The sequence below is a fragment of the Sinohyriopsis cumingii genome, chromosome 8, assembly GCF_028554795.1.
Source record: "Sinohyriopsis cumingii isolate HCF-2022 chromosome 8, ASM2855479v2, whole genome shotgun sequence".
NCBI lineage: Eukaryota > Metazoa > Mollusca > Bivalvia > Unionida > Unionidae > Sinohyriopsis > Sinohyriopsis cumingii.
The window spans coordinates 18,187,068-18,203,874 of NC_142968.1; the positions used below are offsets into that span (position 1 = coordinate 18,187,068).

Sequence of the window (16,807 nt, forward strand, 5' to 3'; positions counted from 1 at the left end):
GTAGTATTTTGGTGTGCCGAACACGAATATAACCGTGAAAAATTTGTATTGGCTCTCGTTTTGAAGATATTCATATACCTCATTTTCTATGTTTCACTGTGTAAATTTCTCCAGTAGGACTGCAGCAACATCCGGAATAATGATGTAACATTGCATAATACCATCATGCTCACATCATCCACAGTTGATTGCATAATTTTCTGATGCAATGCAATACTAATGCCATGCGGCTGCTGAAGTAAGTTAACGTCAGCAGTGTACTATACATGTGTAGGCCTATTATACTAATGCCAGGCGGCTGCTGAAGCTGACGTAAGCAGTGTACTATATAAAGCCCAATCAGATAGGTTCAGCATTTAAAATATTTTAGACGTTGTGCGAGACAGTTCAAGCTACTGTTACATAAAACTTATTATTTTATCCATTTACGTACAATAAAGAACAGTAATGCCTCGAAAGTGTGTTAATACCGCGGACAATTTTTGCTATATTTGTGGGGAAGTGACATTTGCCAACCAGAAGAAAAGTATCAATTCTCAAGTGAAGAAGGCATATCATCTCTACTTCGGATGCAAGGTTGGTGACCAAGACAAGCCTTGGGCTCCGCATATATGCTGTGCTACACGTACAACACAGCTTTCACAGTGGTTGAATTGCAAAAGGTCATCAATGCCGTTTGCAGTCCCAATGGTGTGGAGAGAGCCAAGCAACCACCTAAATGACTGTTACTTCTGCTTGGTTCCTCCTCTTTCCGGCGGAATAACGAAGCGAAAGAAGTCGAGAATAGTCTACCCAAACATTCCGTCTGCATTGAGACCAGTTCCACATGGTGAGGGACTTCCTATTCCAGAACCTCCAGCAGAATATTCTCTTGATTCATCTGACGAAGACAAAGGTGAGTCGACCTGTTCTTCTCCTGGTCCATCAGCATGCAGTGATCCAGATTTTCACTGTGGTGCATCATCAACCCCACACAGAATAACACAGGAAGAACTAAATGACCTGATTCGTGATTTGGACTTATCAAAGAACAAGGCAGAATTGCTAGGATCAAGACTCCAACAATGGAATCTTCTAGAAGAAGATGTCACAATTACTGCATATCGAAAGCGCCACCAGCAATTGGAGCCTTTCTTCAGAAAGGAAAGTAATCTGATATTCTGTTCCGATATTGAGGGCCTCATGAGTGCTTTAAAAATCACTCATGACCCACAAGAATGGAGACTATTTGTGGACTCTTCGAAACTGAGTCTCAAGGCTGTGCTTTTGCACAATGGAAACATTCTTCCATCTATTCCAGTAGCGTATGCTGTCCACATGAAAGAGACATACGATAACTTAAGGCAGCTACTGAATTCCATTGAGTATAACAAGTACAGCTGGCACCTCTGTGGTGATTTGAAGGTAGTTGCCCTTTTAATGGGACTGCAGCAAGGATATACAAAATACATGTGTTTCTTATGCGAGTGGAATAGCCGAGCAAGGGAAATGCACTACATGAGGAAGGAATGGACTCACAGGCAGAATGTAGCCATTGGAGAGAAGAATATCCAACACCCAGCTCTGGTTGAGGCTCAGAAAATCTTGCTACCACCCCTTCACATCAAACTAGGTTTGATGAAGAACTTCGTGAAAGCCATTGACCGGACTTTGCCAGCATTCCGATACCTGCATGAAAAATTCCCTCGACTCAGCGAAGCAAAGATTAAAGAGGGAGTTTTTGTGGGTCCTCAGATTCGAGAGCTTTTCAAAGATGACCGGTTCAACAACTTGCTGGAAGGTGACGCGAAACAAGCATGGAATGCTTTTCGCCTAGTTTCTACAAACTTCCTCGGAAATGTTAGGGCAGAAAACTATAAGGAACTAGTAGAAGACATGTTGATGAAGTATAAGAAACTTGGCTGCAATATGTCTCTAAAGATTCACTTCCTTCATTCCCATTTGGATTTCTTTCCTAGCAACTGTGGTATTGTTAGTGATGAACACGGCGAACGTTTTCATCAAGATATCGCAACAATGGAACAAAGATACCAGGGAAAATGGTCCACTACAATGCTGGCTGACTACTGCTGGACACTCCTCAGAGATGCTCCCGAACAGCTGTACAAGAGACAGGCGAAGAAATCTAAGATGTAGTCAATGACTTGATTTTTTATAGGTAGGCTATTACAGTTGACCTTTTACTATTGGAATGCATTTCGTTATGTAAACATTAATTTCTTGCAGATTACAAAACAACTAGAGCCAATTTTGCAATTTGACTGTCATATTCGTGTTCAGCACATAAAAATTGATAAGAATTGACTAATTTTATTTCAGTAACATGACTTTTGTAAAAATTTGTTGTCCAGTGTAACCAAGTAATTATTTCCTTACTATATCATCGCCATTGCTAACTGTGGTTTCCTGAGTCATTGCGTAGGTCATCGTAGCTGAGACATTCTTCTAATTCTCGACACCTCTAGATCAGCTATATTTGACCAATCGATCCGATCGTCGATAATCCAGATATTTATAATTTAAAAAATTAATCCTTGTGACTAATGAATCGTTATAGCATATCCTAGACTCTACGGAGTTGTGTCCATCGTTAATGCGCTCTCAACAGCACTCACAGGAACAACAACAATATCATTAAGAACGAGTTTTTGTTTCTCATTAATTCCAGGAATCTCAACTTCAGTATTTTGTTTTCGTGTGTCTGCTGGGCAATAACATAATATCACAGGTACATCTAAAATAATCCTTATGTAACAAAAATAATTGTTGCTGAAGTGTGTCACGAACTATCTTCAGACTTGCAACTATCAAAACAGCAGGATTCCATAAATTTCAAAAATCATTCATCGTAGTCTCTAGAATTACTTCCCGTAATATCTTGCATTGAATTTTATCTGGTTGTAGTATGATTAACTTTTTAAACTCTTTCAGCGGTTCATCAATAGCTATATGATCATCAGTTATTTCCTCATAAAAATCTGCGAATTTTTTCAGCCCTTCATGCGGAGATCATACAATAAATGGTGGTGGTTGACCATAATCGCCACACATGATAATAGCAGCATTTTTTGTCAACAACCAATCAAGAAACATTTTAACACCTCCATAGACAATGTACATATTTCATCCCAGATAATAATTTTACGGATATATTTCTCACCCATTCGCAAGGAGTCTGCGCATCGAACGTCCATCGGAAGAAGCTGTGATAAGTATGAGATTTAACTCCTCGTTGGTTCATTTCTCTGGCGCGTCTGTGTATGGGCGTCAAAAAGAACATATCAAAATTCCGAAATAATTCAATCGCACGTGTTGTTTTACTAAAACATCCGGGTCCATTGAAATAATCAGTCTTGGGTCTGGTCACAGGATCATATACCAATGGAGCCAATGAAAGTTTTGACATCTCTTTTTTTTTTTTCTTTTTTTTTTTTTGTATAATATATTTCCTTACATTCAACGATAGCAGATTCATAATAACTAAGAATCTTTTCTTGCTTTATTCTCAATTCGCCCCAAGATGTATCAGCGCCGATATGTAATTGTTTTTGCAATCCTGCGTATTTTTTATTGATAGAAAATGAATCTCTGGCGACTCTAACTGTGGTATCATGAAATATGTTCACCATCTATAATAATTTATCGAAATGTACGCCAGCATCGAAGATCTTAAATGAGTAAACAGTGGTCAGTCACCATCAGTGTAGCTCACGATTGTACTTAATTTAGTTCCGTCAGATTAATTAACAATACTTCGATTTATAAATGTCCTTCTCTCCGTTGTATCAAAAATTATAAAATCGAACTCAGTATCGTCGATAATTAATATTGTACAATGTCAGTTATGATCATATGATCTTCCTTGTGTAAATTTGCCAATTATTGTTCTGCCAAGATCTGTTGCGAGCTTATTTTTTTCGAGATCGGTATTGTCCGGATTTTCATCAGGGGAATATTTCTTCTGTTTTGGTAACCAAACATATTTATGCGGATGATATGATATAATTGGTTCACTTACAACCAACGATATCAACATCTTTACATCAAGCATGTATCGAATAAAACTATTGAAGCCCAACCGCGTTCACTAAAATGTGTTCCAACCGGATGAAGTTTTTTCGGTGCAAACTCCAATGACTTAATGCACGCAAATCCAGTTAAGTCAATATCTGATAAAGGGCTATTTTTCGCAACTCTGGTTACCTCGTCTATTGGATGTCCAAATCGCTTGAAGTATTCAGAGCATTCACCCGCTCCAAGAAAACGTCCAGGATAATATGCAACCATATCAGCTGAGATAAGATCTTTATAATCGTATTTAGTATTCCGTAATCCGCCGTGTTCATATTCAATACAACTGTGTTGGACATCTTCTAGAAATTCAAACCGTATTGATTTCCATGAACTTTCCTTCTAAGCAGCTGCGCAGCAAATGACCGAAATGTAAAAATAATCACTGAGTAATCATTCAATGACATCAGTATCGTTCGTGTATTTCAACTCAAGATTTTCATTTCGTCGTGGACTGATTATGTACGTTAAATATCTCCATTAGACCGTACAAACTGATCATAGTTCACAGATTCTGAACTTTGAATCAACCACACGGATACAGGGTCACTCTTACTTTTATTTCTGATAAAATCGAACATATCACCGTTATAAAATTTAACAGTCCGATTTCGTGGAAATAGTGTTATGTCAAAAGTCTTATTCGTCTAATCAACCAAAGCTAGCCTTGGCAATTTAGGAGTTATTATGTCAAGGTTTAGAGGGCTTAATCGCAGGTAATCTTGCAAATTCTTCCATGTTATAGTTAAGGCTAATTTATATTTAAATTGTAGCTATTTATATATATAATTAGTCAAGCAATTCCTTGTAATCGGTCTTGCGTAAAGGAATTCTGTGGACATCACATGCAAAACGTGCGTAACGGAAGTCTATGACCAAAACCGTGTTTACGATGTGGTGTTGGGGTTAGAAGAGAAACGCAGCTGTGTGTAAATGTGGTGGTAAAAAATACAGAAAGCTGAAACGATATTACGATAAAAATAATATCACCGGCAACAACGTTGCTAGTGATAAATCTCCCATTAAAAAACGCCGAAGCCTATCTTGCAAGATTTCCATGCTAACATTAATATAATAGTTTAAAGAAATAATATTAATATGTAAATGAAGCAAAAATGAATTTGTAAAGCATCCCATCATCACTAATTATATCTCGTGCTGGTGTAATCAGGAACTGTCGACTAATAAAAACAATTGGTTATATTTTTAATGCTGGTTATTTCATGTTCCGTGACGGAAGAAAAATATATCTTTGTCACAAGTTTGCATATGAATGTTTCGACGGACTGATCAAAGATGGACTTGTGATCGATCCTATTGATTCAAATCCGAAAAGTAATTATTTAAATAATTTACGACATATTACACAATGTCAGAATTGCAAATTTGGTGGCACTGGTAAGAACAAAGAAAAATATAAGAAGGGCGGTTAAATCTGTGAACTTGGAGGCTGGTGAAGATGGGGATTTCAATCGATAAATGCAGTTGCTAAATATTTCTGACTTTTGCCACCTTCAGTACAACGTGTGGCGGAGGACATAATTAATTCTACATTTTTAACGCAATATAATAAGCGAATAATATTGTAGCATATGTGCTAGAGGCAGACTTTGACTCATTTATAATTTTATTTCAATTGTATGCAACAACACTCCAGATAAAGAGAGATAACTCTGACTAGCAAAGCTTTCTCCTACGGAGTGATTAAAGTAGCCTCACCTGTAATTAAAACGGCTGCAATTATTTTTTTGTGGTTCACAAATCCAGGTAAGTTATTTTTTCATTTCCAGGTATACGAGGGCGACAATGTAGTTTATTGAAACAGATAGTTCTTGTATAATGAATTCCGAAAATATGAATTCAATTATTTCTGAGATCAAAATATTAAATGACGAGGATATAGAATATTCTGATCAATTGGATCCTGAAAAAATCACAAATGATTGTAGACAACGAAAGGGTGAAAATGGTGACAGTGTCGCTGGTAGCGAATAATCATTTATATATCTTCACCTGTGTATCTCTTATAGCTCGGTATAATAGTGGGGTTAAGGCGTAAGGACAAAGTTAGATCGATTAGTGGAACAACGTCACATGTTCGAGTCTCACAAAACGCGATATGCATATGTTCTTGCATTCGGCGACCAATGCTATTATAATGGGGGGGGGGCTCCAGTGGGCAATTGAAAAAGACGAGATATACTTGCACGGGTAACTGTAAAAAAAAAAGCAATTAGAGATGTAACTCTCCTGGCACTCCCCGAACCTCAAAGCGGCCGGGGTTCACTTAGGGATGTTTTTATTGTAACCCTTATCGCGCTTTGCGATCCAACAAATGCAATAAGTAAAACAAAATATTACAATTACCTAAGATGAGATATATTCGACGTCATTCAACTTGCCCGTCAGGAGCTCCCTTTTCGGTTTTTTTTTTTTGGGCAAGTTGTTAAATTTTTTAACTCTGATTCAGATGTTTCTTTATTCGTCAGAAACTTTTTTATTATTTTTATTCTTCTCAGATTTATTATTCTATTTTTCAGAAATATTTTTAATTCTGACAAAATCTGATTTAGGTAAAGAACGCACATACAAACTTATTGTCAAAAATCATTCCTTAAATCAAGCAAGTGTCCGTTCTAGTCAGTAGTCTAAAATGTATCCAAGGCAACAGCGGATTATAGCATCGTAGATAAACCGGTTTAACGGGTACTGTCAATTAAAAATTCAGAAGGTGTATGTGTATAGAATATATCATTGATGTGCCTGCCTGGATCTTTCTAGATCTATTTGATATATGTCATCAATAGCATTACATACAAGATTGACTGCGATCGTTGATGTGATATTGACAATATCTGGTAATATATGACGACCAACACCATCTTGACCATTGTTTTATTATTCATCGATAATATCATTGAAGTTTTTCTTCAGCTCGTCGATCTTAAATTCCTTAAGTTGAAATATTCGCCGATCTGCCTCTGACAACCGAGTTTTTGCGGTTGAATATCTGATCAGGAATATTTCTTTTTACGAGAAATTATTGAATTTATCATCGTCGTTGCTTTATTCACCTCTTGTGTGAATTTTTGATGATAATTCTTGAAATCCGAAGCTACGTTGTTCAGATGTTCTATTTGCGTGACGATTCCCCCTCCCCACCCCCACCCCCGATAATCGCTATCGGGGGGATACTCGTTTATATAACGGGCGAATGGCTGGCTCATTCGTTTGTGCTCAGCATTAATGATTTTGAAATTATTTTCGAGATTAGATTTTGACATAATTATCTTCCATGATTCCATACAAGGGTAACGAATCTTCCTCTCTCCTTCTGATGAGGTTCGATTTGTGATCCGAATTTGAATTCTGGTATTAGTGTCAATGTTCCGTAATCTGGAATGGTTCATTCCCAATACGCTTTCTCGCCTGTAATAAAATCATCACACTGAGGCTGTGGTGGTGCTGGTTGTGCTGATGGTTGTACTTCTGGCCATCCTAACACAGTATGGATCAATGATTGATATATATCTACGGCATAATCTAGCGTTTATATTTTTAACGCCGCAGATAAAGTTGGCTTATGAACCGTACTAGCGATTTTGGATTCTTTTCCAGTCAAAGGTTTAATCCTGCGTTAGAATTCACGATTGACCTGTTTCATTTGAATAGCTGTCCATAGGAATACCTATAACATTCCAATCGAGTTTCATCGGGTTTATTTGTGTACGAAAATAATAATGAGTTATTTGTTTGGAACCCACCGAATGACTTTTAATCTAATATTCTGCCAGCTGTAATATACTCGCAATTGCTCTAACCTATTTCCTTGGCTGGAATTGTCGTTGGAGACCTAATGTCGAACTCAGAATTGGATGAGTTCACGTATATCATCTTGGTTGTTGGCGGTGATGTATTAGCAACGATTTGATTTGTTCTAGCAATTCTAATTACGTAGTCATTAGTAACATTATTATTATTTACTTCCGGATTTAAATTAGAAATCTTTGTTCCTTTACTCTGTCAAAGGGGTTTGGTTTCCAGTAGATTCACGGTAAACCTTAATCATTTTGGCAAATTCCTGATCTGATATTATTCCATCATTGAACCCTGATGATATTAGCGATGATAATATGGCATGCGCGTGTATTGCAGCTGATAGCAACATTGTATATCGCTGTAATTTATCAGCTACACACGCAAATATCTTTCTTTGCGATGATATTAAGAATAACAGCAACACCGGTTATAAAGAAACACCAGTTCCTATTACTGATTCTAATATGCATGACGCTGATAATAATCCGATTATAGGTACTGTTTCAGTGACTACGGCAAATGCAGAATATACAATTATGTCAGTAACAACGACACGTCTGCGGTATTTTTTCAGTTTTACTGTATACTCATCATTGATATTTTTCAGTTGGGTCTGCAACAAACACACTTCTTCGTATATGTAATGTTGCGCTGCAACAAAGTCAATTTAAATAGGTGGTAGTTTAGAGACTAATTCAAGACATCAATAGTAAATCAAGATGAGCTTTTTCGGGTTCCACCACGAATGTTTTCTCGTCGTTTTGATCCAGTACTAATATTACAGATCCAGAGGATCGACTAACTTGATAACGACGCAGTGCAAATGTGGTAGATACTGTAAATATTGTAACGCAGAGTACTGAGAATCTGTATATGCCGGTAACCTCAACGCTATGTTTAATGGATTTATTGAGTGGTTCACATAATGCTGATCAGACGCTACTGTATGTACTACATCATCGGTAACTTTTTATGTCAGAGAGCTTAATGTCGACTACTGCTGGATTTCCAAAACATTCATAAATGGCTCTATTTGCGTTTCTACGAAAATTCAAGAACGTGTTTCTGTGAGTAGTTTAAAAAGATCTAAATGTCGTCATTCCATCAGTGATTGTCATTAACGAGGTCATCATAAGAATGTTGCTATTGTCGACTTATTTCTTCGTTGCGGCGTTATCATTTGATTCTGGTTCTCTAAGACCAGTGATTTTGTTATTAGCCATATTGAGAGAACCAGTCATTGTCTCACCGGCAGATAGTAAACGATCATTGTTCTCAGATCTGATTGTGTTGTTGTTGCTGTCTACGTATCTTTTTGTTGTTACATCATCGTCTGATTTTGGTTCTCTCACATTGTTAACTGCATTTCTGCCTTTATTGAGATCGTCATACATAATATGTCCAATTCTTCTAATACTTCCAGCAATTTCTCAACACGGTTTGGTTGTTTTTGTAATTGATCACGCATAAAAACTCGTCTGAATTTTTTTATGTTTCTTCGTTTAGCAGCATCAAGTAAATCAAAATTGGGCATGGGAGGCATCAACGATGTGTCCCGGACAGTCTTAGACCTTTCACTGTGGATTTAAAGTACCATGAATGTGGATTTCCTGGCAGTCGTTGACCTTCCCCGTGGATTGAGTTTATTTTTGTTGTTTTTAGTCCGTGACCTGTTGCTTTCTATAATGCCATCCCAACGGCAGTTCCAACAGCACCAAGTGCAGCTGCTTTTGCAACAGCTGAGGCTTTATGGCTATCAACGCTGGTATGGTTGCGAGAAGTGGAAATATACCACCCGTCTTGGCATTGTCTTTGATGGCACCCGCGGACAGATTAAGTTGTACCCCGGTTTTTGATCGTTTGACGTAATCTGAGTAACACTAACATGATGATATGACAGTATAATATCATGAGCGATTTAATTACATGTTTTCCACTGGGGCATCAATGACTCATTCGTCCACCAACACTTTTAAGCAACATTGTTTTGTCTGAGAGTATACCAGCGATTGCTATATAGCCACCAGTGGGCAATCGAGCTACAAGAGCTCGGAAGTTTATATCAACTACTGATTGTCTAAACAAATCAAAATGCTCCAGTGAGAAATAATAGATTTGACAAATTGTCTCAAAATCCCGCTGATATATCTGCAAACCAGAATCAAAGTTCCGATCACGCCCCATAAATGTCATCAACCGATGATAAGCACGTGAAACATGATTATTATCAAAAAATAGAAAGATTTTTCAGAAGGTTCCTGATGTCCATTTATCCTCCCAAAAATATTCACTAACCACAAGCGTGTCAAACACCATTGGATTTCGTTCCTGCGAATTTAATCTGGCATTTTCCTGAAGTGCGATGAATATGATGCTGTCTGCCATGTGAATAACCCAGCAACATTTACTTTGAATACTGTCTGTGGTCATTGTCAACCATCATAATGTCGATCTATCACCTTGATCTATAAGAAAGAGCAACCGATGTTCTTCGGCAAGTGATGGAGTCATTACTGGCAAACACAACGAATGTTTTACTTCACCTGCCTCAACTGCGTTGGGTCGCCAGATTGCATCGTTGTCCATGGCTTTTCTTACAAGTACCATAGTGTGTTAGCGCCGAATCTAACTTATCTACCATTTCGACAGAATCCAAATATATGTGATAGTGGAATCACACATTAAAAAAAAACAATTCAACATTGATCAACGTGAATACAAATCCCAAGTTGAAATAGTTGCAGCCACTGCAGAATCTCTTACATCACCTTCTCTTACGTTTCTGTGCTCGGGCTGATCAGTTGTATCCTTTGCAAACATCATTGATGGACCAGCTGATCTAGAATAATCATCGCTGTATCTTGCAAGGCCAAATATCGTCGAGGCAACATCAACGTTTTCCAGGCAAAATTCAATATCCATTCTATCAATGATGTAAGTTGCACTGTTAAATAATGCCATGACGCCATTATTAACAAAACCAACTCGATCACCAACTCCGTACGCTGTATCATCTGCATTCAAAAGTCTACCTTGGATCTCAATTAATGCCTCAGCGGGTAAGAAATATTTACTTGTATACTGAACATGCACATCAATTCTTCTTCGTGCGTTAGGTACACATGCGTCATAAGAATAATAATGATAATCACGCAGTGATTCATCCTTGAGAACTGGTACGTCCATGTAAAATGCTGGATTAGATACACGTTTGAACATTTTGTAATATTTGTTATCATCTAACACGAAGACCACTTCCTGCTATCAAACTAGCATTTATATTTTTTTCTTTTTTTCAGACAGAGCTACACCAGCCAACTCTGTAAGTTTTTATTCGCGGCTTGATTTATTATTTTACTAACATTTGCAGGCATAACCTCTTTGCTAGGTACTTTTACTGGCTGAGGTTCGGATCGCTGGCAGCGGTCTGTGTATTAATCGTGCTAGTTTATCCTTGACTACTAAAAATGCTTTACTAGCAACATCACCAACAGCACCAATACCTTTATCACGAACAACATCAATAGCTTTCATTCCCAGTTACTTTGCAATTGGTATTGTTTTTGGGGCTATCCTTCTGAATAGACCCTGAACAACATCACTGAGTACATCTCCGCAGATAACTTTATACGTAGGTAATCGCGAATGTATCACCCTGACTGTTATAGGTCTACGTTCAGCATTATGTATGATCATCTTATTTTATTGTCACTGATCTAATTGTATACCCTTAATCACTGCGGTAATCATCAGCAATTTCATCAATAAGGGATCGATAAACATCAAAAACCCATGAAACAATATGTAAATGATCTCTGACAAATAGTAGCTATTTCACTAATGATTTATGAGGAATTATTGCCGGCTCGTTTTCCGCTAATCAGAATTTCTAATCGTTCAGCATCGGCAAGACCACTTACTCCGCTAATCAGAATTTCTAATCGTTCAGCATCGGCAAGGACGTTGAAGGGACATGGAGTAATAAGACCACTTCCTCGAGTGACCCAATCGCTCAGTCCACTACCAGTTGTTTCTTTTGCTTCTTTCTTACTTGTTGAACGTAATTCCCTCTTTCGCTAAATTTCTTCGAATTCCAAATCTTCTTCTATTTGTTTCCTTGCTCAAAAAACCTCTTTAAATTTCGACTTCATTTTTTTTTTCTCTTCGTTTCCTTGATTGTTTAGCTTCTTCTTTTCCTGTATTATTTGACTAGTATACTCATCTTCTGTCTGTTTAAAAATATTAAACTGATTAATATCTTCCTCAGATCTGATCTGCGGAGTATCAGTAGCAATGCGATATACATCCCTAGTCCAATTGGCAAATCTCATTGTTTTAACATATTCGGGTTTTACATAATTATCTATATCACTATATCAAAATGCGACAATATCAAGTAATTGGGTTCGATCCTTGTGTGAATTTATATATAATGTTAATTCTTGATTTTGGCAGAAATGTGGCTCATCCTCAGGTTGTGGTTGAGGAGGTTTCCCCGGTGGTGGTCGAGCTGCTTGAAGACTGCTTGCAATGTCAACATGCAATGCTTCAAGAGTTTTTGTGCTGCCTCAGTTGCTGTAACAAATTTCTTTGTTGGTTTGATAACTGGTTTAAATAACTGCTCTGCACCCTTGGTAAATTCCACCTGAGACTCCTGAAGCGCTTGTTGTTGTTACTTCACAGAATCACGGACGGGGAAATATATCTTAATTGCCTCTAGTCGCTGTCGAGCTAGTTGAGCTGTGTGAGATTCCACGGTTAGTGTTATTATTGATATAACGATTTAATGACACCACACTGGAGCAGCAGGGAGGGAGACGTCAATCATTGAGTGTCCGGGTGGATAAACGTGCACTCATACAAATTTGAAATACAGACGTCAAGGATAAAATAACAAAATAAGCTAACCCAATTAGAGAAGTCTCGGTCGGTCAGAGGCTTCGGTTTGACGTTATTGACCTTCTATTTTCGTTCTTGTAGCAACCTTTATTTTAGAGAAATACACCCTCTAAAAAAAGTTGTAGGATTCGCCCTCCCTGCTGCAAATGCATCATCAATGATTCGTAAAATTAATGTAGCGCACACAAAATAAAGATAAGGTAGCTATTTATCTCAACTGGATTTCTTTTATGAAAGGTTCTTATTTCTTCAAAAGCTTCACATAAAATATTGCAATAATTTGGATATATTCCGCATATCCGTGACGTACCATGGCGATACTGACTGCAAGAGTCGATATGCAAAGTTATGGATGTCGACCGTTGGCTACCAAAGATATATGTAATTGTTATATGCTACAGGTGGTCGATAAATCAGGATATTGACAATGTTTTCTATACCACGCATGAGACAAGTTTGTAGCAGCGTCTTTGTTGGGTTCACTTGCTTGTTTTTGTTGATATTTGGTTATTTTTGTTTGCAAACCATAGTTGCAGTTTGAACGCAACATTGTATAACCGATTTAATTTTGTTATTTTATAATATAACAACTCTAATTAGAGATTGTATCCATAGTTAGAGTTAGTCCGTTCTGCGATTAGGAGGGATTCAGATTTTCCATGGGTTCAGGCTCAAAGTGGCGGTCAGCTCAGCGAGGTGTTTTCTTTTTTCAATTCCACAGATTGTTCTTACACGTGATAAGATCAATAATGCGTTAGTGTGTGATGCGATGTAAGGGAACACCCCTTGAAGTCAAACATGAATGGATTTTACTGCATTATAAAGATCGTGTTGTAGTCTAAGCATCACTAGCATCATCAGATAAATGCACATAGACTTATAACTTATATTATTCAGTAAACTCCTATGTCCTACCGTCAAATACCTCATATAGATAATTCTAGCCGCTATAGTATACGTTTTGGGTTATTTACTAAATACTATACTGAACCATAATTCTTGTTTTTGTATTTTCTCCAAACTGACTTTTTACTAGATATTAGTCCAACAGGTCGTTTGGTTCTGCCTATTTCAGCTATCTTTGTTATGTTGACACTCTGATACTGTTAGGTATATTTAACATATATTGTGTGTTTAACTTTTGTCCATGGTTTTAAGTTTTGTCCTTGACTGTAAGTTGTAAACATGTTTACGTAGCAAAATTTGTAGTCAGTCTTTTTTATAGATAGACTGGGTATTTTCATATTACAATCTTCACATTCTAATACGATTCATTCCTGTTATATCTCAGTCTGTGGAAATACATTATCAGAGTTGGCAGTTGTGTTCATCTATAATTTAAGAGAAATTATTTATTTAAATTATTCAATTGGAATTACTAAAGTGTCCATTTCATTTGTTTGATTTATGCAAACTGCCTTGGGATCATTGAAAACTCATTCAAAGACATTCTAAGCTACACCATTGTGTTACATCAGGACATTCAAGAGACATTATATAGTTTTGGTCTTGTGATAAACATTTAGGATTATTTGGAATTTAATTCACAAAAGCTGTAACTGTCTCTTGAATTTTCACTTTTTATTGTCAATGAATGATCCTTCAAGACCATTATATAACCGCTCCAGTCTGCAAGGTGTATTACTGTTGCAACACACGTAATTTGATGTATTCATTGTTGCGTCACCTACAATAATAACGTCTACATTCGGAAACCGGCCTCCGTTTGTGATGGAATGTATTGCACAAATTGGTATGAATATGCCCGTTAATGAGAGAAACAATTATAAAATAGTTCCTCCAAAACAAGTGCTAAGGTACATGAACATTTATGGACGAGAGAAACCAGTAAGGTTATTCAATGTAACCCAGATTTAATGCCGAGATACATAATGTCGCAGTAAAGGCGTTATTTATTGGGGGAAAAAAATTGTGTTGTACTGCACTGCACTATAGTACAAGTCACATGGGTCATGTATGCGCATTTACTCGTTTCAAATTAAATAAAAATTATTCTTTTAAAATCTAACACTATTTTTCTTTAACCAAAGTATATTCAATTTTTTTGCGGGGGGGGGGGGGGAGAGCTGCACCTTAACTGTCATCAAGAATGTTCCCGACGAAAATCATCTATCTCTACAGTACGGTCTTTTACAATGGTGACCATGTACTAAATTTGGATCAAGAAAAAAGCACCTCGAGTGGAATCGTCACAATATAGGTAGTACGAATTTGCGTAGCGTTCATTTTGACCTCACAGTGCGCGACATTCAATCCGGATTGTACTGGATCACACCTATAGGTTCATTTCGTCCAAAAATGTCCAAGTAATTTAACATTGATTTTGCCGTAGGCACTTTTGGGGGCCTGTAATTGTTTACTTTCCAGAGGAATGTGGATGTACAAGAATCCAAATGAAGTGAATATTTACCACATAAAGGTAATTAGAATCAAATTCTTTAAAATGACACCCATTACTGAAATAATTGGTGTTGAATGCATATATGACCTGTGTGACTTTTACTATAGTAATGTTTAATTCCAACGTCGGATTTTTTTTTCTTGTTAAAATGTATTATTGCCTGGCTGCTATTGTTAAAGCTGATAGTAATCATTACACGCCCGCCTGGAAATATTGTGCTGACACCTAAAGACAAATAAGAACCTTATGACACAAAATCAAGAATGAACAGAAAGTACTATAACAACATTAGTATTACATTTTAGAACAATTAAAATTGTCTATTAGATGCATAAAGGTGCCTACATAACTACATTGACGTTCAATTTAGAATTACAATTGGAAACTTCCAATATTGGATACAAACAATGAGAGGCATTTTTACATATACGAGGTATAATGTAAAATTAGTATCCTATATTACTAAGATAGAATTATATCCCTGTCTGGATTTAACTAAATTAAAGCACACTATTGCTAAAAGTTGTAGGAAAATAATACAGTTTTTTTCAAATATTTCATATTTCCAATCCAGCCTTTCATATCTTAATGCAAACACTTGGGTTTATGTTTCCATTCAGAGTGATGAGGTATTTTTCCTTTTTTCGTTACCATTTGAATATAGATCTGACAAAATCAATAACATTGAATATACGAAAACAAAATTCAGAATTATTGTACAACATTTTTATATTAGGAAATAAAAAAATTCAACAACTTACTTGAAAGCGTTTGGAAATCATGCCCCAAAGATAATTTGAAAATGAAAGAACTCCAGAGAAGGATGGCTTTGTTTCCCAACATCATTTAAGAAATGACACTATCCCCTTTATGACGTCATATTCATGACGTTAAACTATATGCGATACTGGTATGTTTGCTTTGCATTACCGACACATAACATTCATGGTTTGTTTGGGCTAAACCCTCTTTAATATGTTTTGCCTTGTGATATTGGTTACCTCTTGGAGTCCAACCGGCACTCCAGCTTTTGATTCCAACAATGCAACCACTTATCAACTTATACCCTTGGTAATTCGGAAGCTGAAATCTAGCAGTTTTCAACTTAGCTTTTGTAAAAAGTTTACAGGGCATGTAGGCTTTCAAAACAAACTATTTAAGTCATGAGTGTCATTTGTTTAGAATTTGATTATACATACCTTTGAATGGCAATTATTCACTTTATTTGGATCTGAATACACCAATATCGTGTTGTATGGTCATTATATACTCGCACCGAGAAGTACATACGGCAACATCCGTGTTCATCCGTATGAACATTTTCGGACAAGATGACTCTTAAGGCGTGATCCAGTAAAATCCGGATTGAATATAGCGCGCTGTGATGTCACAATGAAAGATACGCGTGTTGATACACAAACTGTACTTCCCCGTATTTTGACGATTAGACTCGATTAGACTTTTACTGACCCAGTTTAGTACCTGGCCACCATTGTAAAAGTCCATAGCGAATCGATAATTTTCGTCTGTAAGTTTATTTATAAAAGTTAAGGTGAGATCTTTCAAAAATCAGGATTGAATAGACTCTGGTTTAAA

The 16,807-nt window shown here is 36.8% G+C and overlaps 1 protein-coding gene across 1 annotated transcript in view; it reads right to left on the reverse strand.

The window, feature by feature from the left end:
* Positions 1-16,069, reverse strand: part of LOC149793061 (uncharacterized) — a 48,144-nt gene extending 32,075 nt beyond the window's left edge. The window contains exon 1 of the mRNA XM_089966284.1: positions 15,973-16,069. Within this exon, the coding sequence (XP_089822410.1) occupies positions 15,973-16,057 (85 nt within the window). The 5' untranslated portion in view covers positions 16,058-16,069. The remainder of the gene's footprint in view (positions 1-15,972) is intronic.
* Between the last annotated feature and the right edge of the window lie 738 nt (positions 16,070-16,807).